This window comes from Vidua macroura, unplaced genomic scaffold (assembly GCF_024509145.1).
Source record: "Vidua macroura isolate BioBank_ID:100142 unplaced genomic scaffold, ASM2450914v1 whyUn_scaffold_107, whole genome shotgun sequence".
In the NCBI taxonomy this organism is placed as follows: domain Eukaryota; kingdom Metazoa; phylum Chordata; class Aves; order Passeriformes; family Viduidae; genus Vidua; species Vidua macroura.
The window spans coordinates 760,741-773,328 of NW_026530542.1; the positions used below are offsets into that span (position 1 = coordinate 760,741).

The 12,588-nt window shown below is 65.1% G+C and overlaps 2 protein-coding genes across 2 annotated transcripts; one reads left to right on the forward strand and one right to left on the reverse strand.

Moving 5' to 3' along the window:
• The first annotated feature begins 138 nt into the window (after window positions 1-138).
• Window positions 139-10,486, forward strand: STAT2 (signal transducer and activator of transcription 2). The gene is made up of 23 exons (XM_054004721.1): window positions 139-699; window positions 813-944; window positions 1,035-1,185; window positions 1,262-1,360; window positions 1,445-1,537; window positions 1,610-1,688; window positions 1,773-1,858; window positions 1,942-2,090; window positions 2,163-2,321; window positions 3,694-3,846; window positions 4,819-4,839; window positions 5,554-5,647; window positions 5,739-5,795; window positions 5,932-6,015; window positions 6,099-6,197; window positions 6,876-7,011; window positions 7,106-7,155; window positions 7,626-7,714; window positions 7,790-7,926; window positions 8,353-8,541; window positions 8,626-8,683; window positions 9,016-9,686; window positions 10,181-10,486. The coding sequence occupies exons 2-23, from the start codon at window positions 814-816 to the stop codon at window positions 10,336-10,338; spliced, it is 2,943 nt and encodes a 980-aa protein (XP_053860696.1). The 5' UTR covers window positions 139-699; window position 813; the 3' UTR covers window positions 10,339-10,486.
• Window positions 10,487-10,559: 73 nt separating this feature from the next.
• Window positions 10,560-12,098, reverse strand: IL23A (interleukin 23 subunit alpha). The gene is made up of 4 exons (XM_054004606.1): window positions 11,928-12,098; window positions 11,520-11,618; window positions 10,793-10,918; window positions 10,560-10,700 (listed from the first exon to the last, which is right to left on the reverse strand). Exons 1-4 carry the CDS (start codon window positions 12,096-12,098, stop codon window positions 10,560-10,562), a joined length of 537 nt encoding a protein of 178 aa, XP_053860581.1.
• Window positions 12,099-12,588: the final 490 nt, after the last annotated feature.

A 12,588-nucleotide genomic window follows, 5' to 3' on the forward strand; every position in this document is an offset into this window, starting at 1 on the left:
TGTGGCGGGGGGCGTTCGGGGGCACTCATCCTACTGGGGGTGCCCGAGGGGTTCCATGGGGGTCCGGTCTAGGGGGGCCTCTGAGGAGGGGGCTGGGGTGATGCACAAGGGGTGCTGGGGGCCCTGCTGTGGGCGTTCTGTGCGTGTGCCCCCCGCCCCGGGTGGGGAACCCCCCCTCGGCTCACCCCCTGCTCGCACCGCAGGACGCGGCTGCCGCTCCGCGGCCACCCCAGCGGGAGCTGCCGGGGCTGAGGCAGAGCAGAGGGACCCCCGGGACCACCCAGAACCAGAGCAGAGGGACCCCCGGGACCACCCAGAACCAGAGCAGAGGGACCCCCGGGACCACCCAGAACCAGAGCAGAGGGACCCCCGGGGCCACCCAGAACCAGAGCAGAGGGACCCCCGGGGCCACCCAGGACCGAGCAGGAGCAGAAGAACCCCAGGGACCGAGCAGGGGCGAGGGGACCCCCGGGACCACCCAGAACCGAGGAGGAGCAGAGGGACCCCTGGAACCGAGCAGGAGCAGAGGGACCCTCGGGACCACCTAGGACCGAGCAGGGGTGAGGGAATCCCCAGGACCACCTAGGACCGAACAGGAGCAGAGGGACTCCAGGGACCGAGCAGGGGCGAGGGGACCCTCGGGACCACCCGGGACCGAGCAGGAGCAGAGGGACCCCCGGGGTCCTGTGCTGCAGGCAGGTACGTGGGGGGCAGAGGTGCCCACCTGGGCGGCACACGCAGGTGTTTCTCGTCCTCCGGTCCTGCCGTGGCCGGGGGCTCCTCGGGACGCCCCTGACCCGCTGTCCCCCCAGCATGGCGCAGTGGCAGGAGGTGCAGAGCTTGGCCAACACTTACCTGGAGCAGGTGCACCAGCTGTACGCGGGCTCGGCGCTGCCCATGGCCGTGCGGCAGTCCTTGGCCGCCTGGATCGAGAGCCAGAACTGGTAACGGGGAGCGGGGGGGATCCGGGGCTGGGGGCGGCACCGGGGGGCACGGGCAGGGTCGTGCCCGCGCTGAGCCCGCGCTGCCCGCAGGCGCCAGGCGGCGGAGCCGCTCTGCTCGCACGCCCGGATGCTGTTCCACTCCTTACTGGTGCTACTGGGAGAGCGCCTGGGCAGCCTGGGCTCGGACCGCGAGGATTTCATGCTGAAGCACAACCTGCGCAAGGCCCACCGCGACCTCCAGGTGCGCTTCGGGGCGGGGGGGAGCGCGATGGGGAGGGGTCTCCGCGCCGCGCTGACCCCGCCAAGCCCCTCCGCAGGCCGAGTTCGAGGAGACGCCGGAGAGATTCGCCAACCTGGTGGCCAACCTGCTGCAGGAGGAGCGGCGGATCCTGCGCCTGGGGCAGGCGGGGGGGCAGGTAGGGCAGGGCTGTGTCCCCCCCCCAACACACACCCCCCGGGGGTCCCGCGGCCGCTCCCACACCCCGTGTCTCCCTCCCCAGGGGGGTTCGGCCCCCACGCCCAGCCCAGCCCCGGAGAGCGACCGGGAGCAGCAGATCCAGCAGCGCTTGGGCGACTTCCACAGGGCCCTGCAGGTAACCCCCCCGCGACCCCCGCCGAGCCCCCCGGGGGCTGCCCGGCCCCTCCTGACCCCGCTGTGCCCGCAGGAAGCCGATCGAGCCTTCAGGCACCTGGAGGATTTGCAGGATGCCTTTGACTTCTGCTACAAGGTGCACTACCAGCCAGGTGAGCCCCACGCCGGGGAGATGGGGGGGTGGGCACTGCCCCGCGCCCCCCCCCAAAACCCTGAGCCCTCTCCCCTGCCCGCAGGTGAGGAGAGGAATGAAGACCCCGAGTACATCCAGGAGCTCAAATCCCTCCAGGACAAACTGCAGAACCTGGACCTGCAGCGGCGGGTGAGAGGGGCTCGGCTGCGTTTTGGGGGGGGGGGGGCCGTGCCCACCCTGAGCACCCCCCTCAGAGCCACGTCTCCCCCCAGGAGGTGCTGGCTCAGATGCAGCAGCTCTTGGGGCGCAGCGAGACCCTGCAGGAGCTGCTGCAGCAGGAGTTGGGGTGCTGGCGGGCGCGGCAGCAGCGCCTGTGCCTGGGGGGCCCCGGCGACACCAACCTGCGCCCGCTGGAGACCTGGTAGGGCCGGGGGGCTCGGGGGGCTCGGGGGGGGCTGCAGCCGGACCCCTCTGAGCTGCCTGACGCCCGCAGGTTCACGGAGCTGGGCCAGGGGCTGTTCCAGCTGCGGCAGCTGCTGCGGGCGCTGGGCGACCTGCGACAAAAGGTGACCTACGCCAGGGACCCGCTGGTGGCAGAGACGCCCCTGCTGGAGCAGCGGCTGCAGGAGCAGCTCACGCACCTGCTCAAGAGGTGTGGGGCGGGGTCGGAGCGGCTGGAGCCGTGCCAGGAGGGTTCGAGGGTGGAGATCAGGGAAAAAAAAAACCAAAAAAAATCTTCCCCCGAGGGTGGTTGAGCGCTGGGGCAGCTCTCCCAGGGAATGGTGACGGTCCCGAGGTTGTCAGAGCTCCGGGAGGGTTTGGACAACGCTCCCAGGCACGGGGTGGGGTTTTGGGGTGTCTGTGCAGGGCCTGGAGCTGGGGTCAGGGATCCTGGTGGGTGCCTTGCAGCTCTGGGTGTTGTGTAATTCAGGAGGTCAGGGAGGGCCCGGGCAATGCTCGCAGGGATTTGGGGGAAACTTTGTGGTGTCCTGTGCTGGGCTGGACTTTGATCCCAATGGGTCCCTTCCAGCCCTGGGTGATCCAAGAGGTCAGGGAGAGGTTGGACAATGCCCTCAGGTGCTGGGATTTAGGATTTTTGGGGGTGTCCTGGGACTGAAAGATTGCTGTGGGCCCCTTCCCACCTCAAGGAGCATTTGGAGAAGGCTCTCAGGGACAGGGTGGGGTTTTGGGGTGTCTTGAGCGTGGAGCTGGGCTTTGATCCCTGTAGGTCCCTTCCAACTCAGGATATTCCATAATTCCAGGGGTCAGGGACTGTTTGGACAACGCTGTCAGGCCCTCAATGCTCTTGGGTGTTGTGATGTGGGGACTGGGCAGGTTTTGGGGTTGTCCTGTGCCAGGCCAGGAGTTGGACTCGATGATCTTAGAGGTCTCTTCCAAACTCATTATTCCGTGATTCTGTGATCCTGATGGGTCCCTTCCATCTCTGGATATTCAGGAGGTGTTTGGACACCACTCAAACGTCAGGATTTAGGACTGGGGAGACTTTTTGGGGTTGTCCTGTGCCAAGCCAGGAGTTGGACTCGATGATCCTGATGGGTCCCTTCCATCTCTGGATATTCAGGAGGTGTTTGGACACCGCTCAAACATTGGGATTTAGGACTGGGGAGACTTTTGGGGTTGTCCCATGCTAAACCAGGAGTTGGACTCTTGATGGGTCCCTTCCATCTCTGGGTATTCCATAGCTCAGGGGGTGTTTGGACACCACTCAGACGTTGGGATTTAGGACTGGGGAGACTTTTGGGGTTGTCCTGCGCCAAGCCAGGAGTTGGACTCGATGATCCTGATGGGTCCCTTCCATCTCTGGATATTCAGGAGGTGTTTGGACACCGCTCAAACGTTGGGATTTAGGACAGGGCCGTTTTTGGGGTTGTCCCGTGCCAAACCCGCAGTTAAACCCGCGTGCCCCTCCTGGCTTCCCTCCACGATTATTCAGACGCGGGGGCAGCACGGGGTGGGGGGGGGGTCTCGGGGCAGCCCTGACTCCCCCTCCCCGTTTTCCCCAGCGCCTTCGTGGTGGAGCAGCAGCCCAGCACCCCCAACGCCGGGAAGCGGCCGCTGGTGCTCCGCACCGCCGGCAAGTTCTCGAGCCGCGCGCGCCTGCTGGTGCGGCTGCACGACCGCAACCACCGCATGGAGGCCAAGATCCACATCGACAGGTGGGACCTGCACCGCGCCAAGGAGTGGGGCACGCTGCAGTCAGTTATTGCATTTGTGGCATTGAATGAATGTCCTAAATTCAGTTATTTCATTTATCGCATTGAATGAATGTCTTAAATTCAATTATTTCATTTATCGCATTGAATGAATGTCTTAAATTCAGTTATTTCATTTATGGCATTGAATTAATTTCATAAATTCAATTATTTCATTTATGGCATTGAATGAATGTCTTACATTGAATAATTTAATTTATTGCATTGAATTAATTTCTTAAATTCAATTATTTCATTTATTGCATTGAATTAATTTCTTAAATTCAGTTATTTCATTTATTGCATTGAATTGTTTGCTTTCATAAATTCAATTATTTCATTTATGGCGTTGAATGAATGTCTTAAATTCAATTATTTCATTTATTGCATTGAATTAATTTCTTAAATTGAATTATTTCATTTATGGCATTGAATTAATTTCATAAATTCAATTATTTCATTTATTGCATTGAATTGTTTCATTTCTTACATTGAATAATTTAATTTATTGCATTGAATTGTTTACTTTCTTAAATTCAATTATTTAATTTATTGCATTGAATTAATGTCTTAAATTCAAATATTTCATTTATCGCATTGAATTGTTTCATTTCTTACATTGAATAATTCAATTTATTGCATTGAATTAATTTCTTAAATTCAATTATTTCATTTACTGCATTGAATTGTTTACTTTCTTACATTTAATAATTTAATTTATTGCATTGAATTGTTTCATTTCTTAAATTCAATTACTTAATTTATTGCATTGAATTAATGTTTTAAATTCAATTATTTCATTTATTGCAGTGAATTAATTTCTTAAATTCAATTATTCATCCCTTTAACTGATACAACCACAGCTGCAGGACCCCCCCGAGCCCCCCCTGCCCCCCCGGGGGTCCCCTGGCCCTGACCCCCCCTTGTCTCTTGCAGGGACCCGCCCAACATCAGAGGGTGAGAGCTGGGAGAGCGCCGGAGGCGGCAGCGGGGCTGCGACCCCCCCGGGGGTCCTGACCCCCCCCCATCCCGGGGGTCCTGACCCCCCCAGCCCAGCCCCTGAGGGGTGACCTGAACCCCCCCTGCCACCCCTGGGAGGATCCTGACCCCCCCCTCGTCAACCCTGGGGTGTCCTAAAACTCCCCCTGCCACCCCTGGGGGGGGGGGGTCCCGACTCCCACCTGCCATTCCTGGGGGTCCTGAACCCCTCCTGTCCTTCCTGGGGGGGGGGTCCCGACCTCCATCTGCCATCCCTGGGGGGGTCCTGAACCCCCTCTGCCATCCCTGGGGGGGTCCTGAACCCCCCCTGCCCTCCCGGGGGTGTCCTGAACCCCTCCTGTCATTCCTGGGGGGTTCTGAACCCCCCCTGCCCTCCCTGGGGGGGTCCCGACTCCCACCTGCCCTCCCGGGGGTGTCCTGAACCCCTCCTGTCATTCCTGGGGGGGGGTCCCGACTCCCACCTCCCATCCCTGGGGGGGTCCTGAACCCCACCTGCCATCCCTGGGCAGGGGGTGTTGGGGGTCCCAGGGGTCCCAACCACCCCCCGGCTCCTCCGGGGTTCCTGCCCCCCACCCACAGCCTCCCCCCCCCCCCCCACGGGGGTCCTGGCCCCCCCACGTGCCCTCCCGGGGGTCCCGGCCCCCCCTCCCAGCTCCCGCCCGTGCCCCGCAGGTTCCGCAGGTTCAACATCCTGACGTCGAGCAGCAAAACGCTCCTGGCCGGGGACAGTCCCCAGGAGGGGCTGGTCTGCGACTTCCAGTACCTCGTAGGGACCCCCCCAGACCCCCAGATCCCCCCCCCAGGAGCGGGGAGCAGGGTGAGGACCCCGCCCTGGGCTGACTCTGCCGTCCCCACAGACGCTGAAGGAGCAGAAGGACAGCAGGGCTGGCAAGGGCAAAGGCACCAGCGGCGAGGTGGGCACGGCGTGGGGCCGGGGGGGGCTTCAGGGGGGCCGGGGGGGCTGCAGGGGGGTCGGTGGGGCTGCAGGGGGGTCGGTGGGGCTGCACGGGGGTCGTGCCGGGCGGTGACCGCGGTGCCACCTCCCCGCAGGGTCCCCTGGTCGTGACGGAGGAGCTGCACCTCATCACCTTCACGCTGGCTTACGCCTACTGCGGGCTGGAGCTGGAGCTGGAGGTGAGGGCTGGGGGCGCTGGGGGGCTTGGGGAGGCCGGGGGGGGGGCTGGGGACAGCCAGCCTGACCCCTGTCCCCTCCCCAGACCACCACGCTGCCCTTTGTCATCATCTCCAACAACAACCAGTTCTCCAGCGCCTGGGCCTCCATCCTCTGGTTCAACATGCTCAGCTCTGACCCCAAGGCGAGCCCTGTGCCACCCCCAGCCCTGCCACCCCCTGCCTCGTGTCCCCCTGTGCTGCTCCCTGTCCCATCCCTAGCCCTGCCCCTCGCCCAGTCCGGGTGTCCTGTCCCGGGTCCCTGGTCCTGGTTGTCCCCTGTCCCCAATTCCGGGCCCGGTCCCTGCCCCATCCCAGGTGCAGGTCTCTGTCCCTTGGTCCCAGTGCCCTGCTCTGCTTCATGTCCTTGTCCCTGGTCCTTGTCCCATCCCCTGCTTTGATGCCTGTCCTTGGTCCCTGTCCCCTGATGCATTTCCCTGTCCCTTGGTCCCTGTCCCCTGCCCTGGTGCCTGTCCCCATCCCTCAAACCCCGTCCTCTGCCACTTATTCCCATTGCCTGGTCCCTGTCCTGTCCCTTGATCCCTGTCCCATCCCCTGGTCCCTGTCCTCCTGTCTGATCCCTGTCCCCTGCTCCAGTGCATGTCCCTGTCCCCTCCCTCTGTCCGTGTCCCCTTCTCCTGTCCCCATCTCCTATCCCAGTCCCCTCCTGGTCTCCCCATCCCCTCCCACTGTTCCCATCTCCTGCTCCAGTGCATGTCCCTGTCCCCATCCCTCCCCATGTCCCCTCTCCCGGTCCCCATCCCTCCCCATGTCCCCGGCCCCGCTCACCCCGTGTCCCCCCGTGTCCCCCCCGTGTCCCCCAGGCCCAGCAGTTCTTCTCGTCGCCGCCGCCGGCCCCGTGGCCCCGGCTGGCTGAGGTGCTGAGCTGGCAGTTCCAGAGCGTGGCCGAGCGGGGCCTCAGCCGGGACAACCTCCTGATGCTGGCCAAGAAACTCTTGGGTAAGGCCGGGGACACGGGGGGACACGGGGGGACATGAGGGGACACCGTGGGACATGGCTGCACTGTCCCCCCTCACCCTGCTCTCACCTCAAGGCTCGAAGCCGTCACCGGACAGCACCGTGGCCTGGCACAAGTTCTCAAAGGTCAGTAGGTCCTGTCCCCATGGCCCCATGGCCCTGTCCCTTCTGTCCCCATGGCCCTGTCCCCTCTGTGGCCCTGTCTTGTTAGTCCCTGACTGGCCCTGTCCTTCCATGACCCTGTTCCCCCTGTGGCCTTGTCCTGTCATCCCTCCATGGCCCTGTCCCTTGTCCCCCTTGTCCCTCCATGGCCCTCTCCCCTCAGGGTCCTGTCCCACCAGTCTTCTATGGCCTCACCCCCCATGTCTCCCTTGTCCCCCCTGTCCCCCATGTCCCTCCATGTCCCTCCATGTCCCTCTGTGTCCCCCCATGTCCCCCCATGTCCGTCTCCCCATGTCCCCCCTGTCCCTCCCCTCCATGTCCCTCCATGTCCCCCCCATCCCTTTGTGTCCCCATGTTGCCCCCCTCCCTCCCTGTCTCCCCATGTCCCCCCTGTCCCTCCCTGTCCCCATGTCCCCATGTCCCCTCTCCCACAGGATGGAGGCGCCGGTTTCTCCTTCTGGGCCTGGCTGGACGGGATCCTGGGGCTGCTCCAGGAGCACCTCAAGCAGCTCTGGAAGAATGGGTAGGAGCGGGGCTGGGGGGGGGGGGCTGGGGAGGGGGCTGGGGGTGCCACAGGGGCTGACGGTGCCTCCCCCAGACTCATCCTGGGCTTCGTGAGCCGCAAGCAGGAGGAGAAGCTGCTCAAGTCCAAGCGGACGGGGACGTTCCTGCTGCGCTTCAGCGAGAGCGTCCTCGGCGGCGTCACCTTCACGTGGGTGGAGCACCACGAGACAGGTGAGTGACCCCCCCCCCCCCCTCGCCCAGGACCCCCCCAGGGAGCCCGGGGTGCAGCCCCTGGCTGTGCTGGCCAGCAGTGGAGCAGTGAAAGCCTCTGGAGAGATGGGATTTCTCAAGTCCGTGGAGGGGTTTATCACGCCTGACTGTGGTGTGGACGGGGCAGACTGGCTGTTGCAGGCAGGTTTTGTCCTGGGGGATTACACCGGGACACCCTGGAGGTTCAGATCCTTCGAGAAGGTCGGTGCCTTGCTGTAAGGCAAAGAAGAGAAAGCTCCCTCCCCTGAAGTTTAGCGAGCAAGAGGATAAATTCAGATTTCGCTTAAAAATGGATGAGAATGGTGAAGCTGAATTCCCGTCTCCAGCAAGGCTTTCTGTGGGACGCGGTGTCACCCCTCCAGCTGACCCCCGCTGTCCCCCCTGCAGGGTCCCCCACTTTCCACGCCGTGGAACCCTACACGGCCTCGGAGCTGGTGTCGCTGGCGCTGCCTGACATCATCCGTGACTACCACATGAGCATGGAGGAGAAGAACCCAGAAAACCCCCTCAAGTTCCTGTACCCCAACATCGCCCGGGACGAGGCTTTCGGGCCCTTCTACAGCCAGAGGCTGGAGGGTACGGCCTGGCATAGCCTGGCACGGCCTGGGACTGAGCCAGGGCAGCACCTGCCACCCCCCTGACCCCCCTCTTTGTCCCCAGGGAACATGAGCGAGTCGCAGAAATACCTGAACCGGCGCCTCATCCGTGTGTCCTCCAGGTGAGGGGAAGTGGGGACACCTCCGGGAGCCTGTGAGATCCCTGACCCCAATCCCTGACCCCTGACCCCGACCCCAATCCCTGACCCCTGACCCTGATCCCTGACCCTGACCCCAATGCCTGACCCTGATCCCTGATCCCAACCCTGATCTCCAACCTTGATCCCTGACCCCAATCCCTGACCTCGATCCCCGACCTCGATCCCTGATCCCTGACCCTGACCCCAATCCCTGATCCCTGACCCCGATCCTTGACCCTGACCTCAATCCCCGATCTCGATCCCCGATCCCTGACCCTGACCCCAATCCCCAACCCTGTTGTCTCTCCCTCCAGGCCGCCCAACAAGCGGCAGACAGAGGAGGAGCTGTTGGGGGCCACGGAGCACCTGGAGATGCTGCAGCTGCAGCCCCGAGGGCAGGGGACACAGCAGGCTGGTGGCCTGGCATTGCCACAGCCCCAGAGCTTGGGGACACCGCAGGTCACCCCTGGGAAGCTGGGGACCCCTCAGGGGGTGGCCAGTAGGCTGGGGACACCACAGGTGATGGCCATGAACCCGGGGACCCTGCAGCCCACGGGCTTGGGGATGCTGCAACCACAGCCCCAAAGCCTGGAGCCACCACAGGTGACATCAGGGGTCCCCAACATCCACCAGACACTGCAAGTGGCACCAGGGGCTGTGGGGACCGTGCAGGTGCTGCCTGGGGGGCTGAGGATGCTGCAGGTGGGCTCTGGGGACTTGGGGACACTGCAGGTGCTGCCAGGGGAGCAGGGGACAGCGGCTGTGAACTCGGGGACGCTGCGGCCGGGGGCTGCGGAGCCACCGCAGGTCCCCGAGGAGCAGGGGACACTGCCACTGGAGCTGAGGGACCTGGAGCTGCTGCCGGGGGGCCAGGACATGCAGAAGCTGCTGCAGTCGCTGGAGGGGCTGGAGCCAGGCTTGGAAGTGGCCGAGCTGATGCCAGACGAGGTGCCAACCTTGGAGGAGAGTTTCCAGCTGAGCCCCGGTGAGTGTTGGGGCTGGGGAGGGGACAGAGATGTCCCCCTGGGCACTGAGCTGTCCCCTGGGCATTGAGCTGTCCCCCTGGGCATTGAGCTGTCCCCTGGGCACTGCCCTGTCCCCCTGGGCACTGCTTTATCCCCCTGGGCGCTGCTTTGTCCCTCTGGGCATTGAGCTGTCCCCTGGGCACTGCCCTGTCCCTTGTGCACTGCTTTGTCCCCCTCGGCACTGCCCTGTCCCCTGGGCACTGAGCTGTCCCTTGTGCACTGAGTTGTCCCTCTGGGCACTGAGTTGTTCCCCTGGGCACTGCCCTGTCCCCTGGGCACTGAGCTGTCCCTTGTGCACTGAGTTGTCCCTTTGGGCACTGAGTTGTTCCCCTGGGCACTGCCCTGTCCCTTGTGCACTGCTTTGTCCCCCTCGGCACTGCCCTGTCCCCTGGGCACTGAGCTGTCCCTTGTGCACTGAGTTGTTCCCCTGGGCACTGCCCTGTCCCCCCCGCAGGCAGCGCCGCGCTCCTGGACCAGCACGACCCGTTCCTGCCGCAGCCCGAGGAGTCGGTCCTGCCCGTCGTCCCCTCCCTCTTCACCGACTTCCCCCCCGCTCCACATCGACGCCAGCGACTTCCAGTGACCCCTCCCCGGTCCCTTCCCTTCCAGTGACCCCTCCCCGGTCCCTTCCCTTCCAGGGACCCCTCCCCAACCCCCTCGCTGTAAATAAACCCCTTCCCACCCCGCCGCACGCAGGAGCCGCTCGCTCGTCTCCGTCAGACCTTTATTAGAAACGTATAAATAAAGATAAATAAGGGAACGTCGCGCATCATAAATAAACCCCTCGGAGAGGGGCAATAAATAGTGGGGGGGGGGGCGGTGTCCGGGGGCGCTCAGCGGGCGCTGTGGTTGAAGACGCGGCTCATGACGGCGGCGAAGGAGCGGAGCCGCTTCAGCGCCAGGTGCCGCTGGAGCGGCTGCTCCCAGACCTTGGTGGGGGCCAGGGGGTGCCGGGGGGGGCGGCCGTGCCCGTCCTGCGGAGACAGCGCGGTCAGGGCGGGGCTGAGGGGGTCCTGTGCGCCCGGCGCGGCTCCCCCGGGCCCCCTGCAAGCCCCCGGTTCCTCACCTGGACGTGGCGCAGCAGCTGCTCCATCGTGGTCTCCAGCTGGGGCTGGGGCTGGTCCCGGAAGATGTCGGAGCCCAGCAGGTCCCGGTAGTGCTGGAGCGCCTGGCGGATCCGGTGCAGGCAGCGCTGCGGGGAGTGGGGTGGGGTGAGATGGGGGTCCGGGACCCTGCCGGGACATCCCCACACCGCCACCGGCATCCCGGGACCCCCGAGCACTCGTGGGAGCCACAGGCGCATCCCTCGGCATCGCTGGGACCCCTCTGGGACCTCCAAATGCAACCTTAGCACCCCCAAGACCCCCCAAGTGCATCCCCCAGCATCCCTGGGACCCCTCCGGGACCCCCAGGCACATCCTCAGCATCCTTGGGAGCTCCAGACGCATTCCACAACATCCCCGGGCACCCCCGGGCACCCCTGGAACCCCAGAGAATCCCTTGGACCCCCCCCCCCCGGACACATCTGGGAACCCCAAAGCACATCCCGTGGCACTCCAGGTGTATCCCCCAGGACATTTTGGGGACCCCCCGGGTACATCCTTGGGACCCCCAGGCGAACCCCAGAGCATCCCCGGACACCCCGGGACCCCCCAGGCACCCTCAGCGTCATCCCCGAGCACCCCTGGGATGCCCAAGCGAACCCCCAGCATCCCTGGGGACCCCCCCCCCGACCCCCGCAGCCCCCTCGGTGACCCCGGCTGCCCCCCCGGGCCCCCCGCAGCCCCCGGTACCGTGTGGTTGCTCTCCAGCGTCAGGGGGTCGCAGGCGTCGCTGCAGCGGATCCGGGGTGGCCAATTTTGGGGTTCCTCCTCCAGCAGCTGCATCCCCTCCTGGAGCAGCGATCGGTGCGGTCCACACGCGCCCGGTACCCCCCCGGGGGGACACCGAACTCCCGGTCCCACCCCCGCCGCGATGCCCCCGCACCTCCCGTTGCTTCCCGAGCCCCCCGGTGCCCCCGCCGAGCACCCCCGGTGCCTTCGGCCGAGCTCCCCGGTGCTTCCCGAGACCTTCGGTGCCCCCGCCGAACCCCCCGGTGCTTCTCGAGTCCCCCGCTCCCCCCGGCCGAGCTCCCGGTGCCCCGGCCGAGCGCCACGGTGCTTCCCGAGCCCCCCGGTGCTTCCCGAGCCCCCCGCTCTCACCAGCACCGGGTGCGGCTCTCTGACGGTCCCCAGCAGCCGCGAGAGCTCCCGGGACAGGACCCTGCAGGCGGCCCAGTCCGGGCGGCGGAGCGGCGCCGGCGCCGGTGCCGCGGGAGGCGGCGGCAGCAGAGCGAGGAGCAGCCAGAGGCAGAGGCGGCGGAGCGGAGCCATCGGAGCTCGGTCTGTGCCGCCACCGGCGCCGCCACCGGGCTCTTATGGGGCGGCGGCAGGTGGGGAATCCCGGGGCAGGTGGCTCCCGCCCCTGCGACATCGCCGCCGCCTCCCCTCGAAAGCAGAACCGATACCGGGCCGGGGTCCCCGCGCTGCGCCCGCCGCACCGGGACGGGACGGGACGGGACGGGATGGGACAGGCAGGAAAACCCGGGGCAGTTCCTGGCGGGATGGGAGGCACCAGCACCAGCACCGGCACCGGCACCGGCACCGGGGACGTCCCCTCGCTGCACCTGGGCTGCCCCGGCACCGGCACCGGGGAGCCCGCGCTGTCACGGCGGTGGAGCCGCGGGTGCCGCGGTGTCCGAGCCGGTGCTCCCGGCTGTCCCCTCGCTGTCCCCTCGGTGCCGGGCCGGACCGGGCCGTGCCGCAATCTCGGCGGCCCCGACGGGGCGGCTCCGGCGCTTCCCGCCCCGCCCGCCGGGGCTGC

What these genes read in the sequence shown, in the direction of transcription:
- STAT2 (XM_054004721.1), top strand. Translation starts at nt 814, where the DNA reads ATGGCGCAGTGGCAGGAGGTGCAGAGCTTGGCCAACACTTACCTGGAG. An exon ending in AGGCCCACCGCGACCTCCAG is followed by an intron (nt 1,186 to 1,261) that starts GTGCGCTTCGGG and finishes GCCCCTCCGCAG; the next exon opens with GCCGAGTTCGAGGAGACGCC. An exon ending in GGTGGAGCACCACGAGACAG is followed by an intron (nt 7,927 to 8,352) that starts GTGAGTGACCCC and finishes TCCCCCCTGCAG; the next exon opens with GGTCCCCCACTTTCCACGCC.
- IL23A (XM_054004606.1), bottom strand. Translation starts at nt 12,098, where the DNA reads ATGGCTCCGCTCCGCCGCCTCTGCCTCTGGCTGCTCCTCGCTCTGCTG. An exon ending in GAGAGCCGCACCCGGTGCTG is followed by an intron (nt 11,619 to 11,927) that starts GTGAGAGCGGGG and finishes TCGCTGCTCCAG; the next exon opens with GAGGGGATGCAGCTGCTGGA. An exon ending in CGCTGGAGAGCAACCACACG is followed by an intron (nt 10,919 to 11,519) that starts GTACCGGGGGCT and finishes CACTCCCCGCAG; the next exon opens with CGCTGCCTGCACCGGATCCG.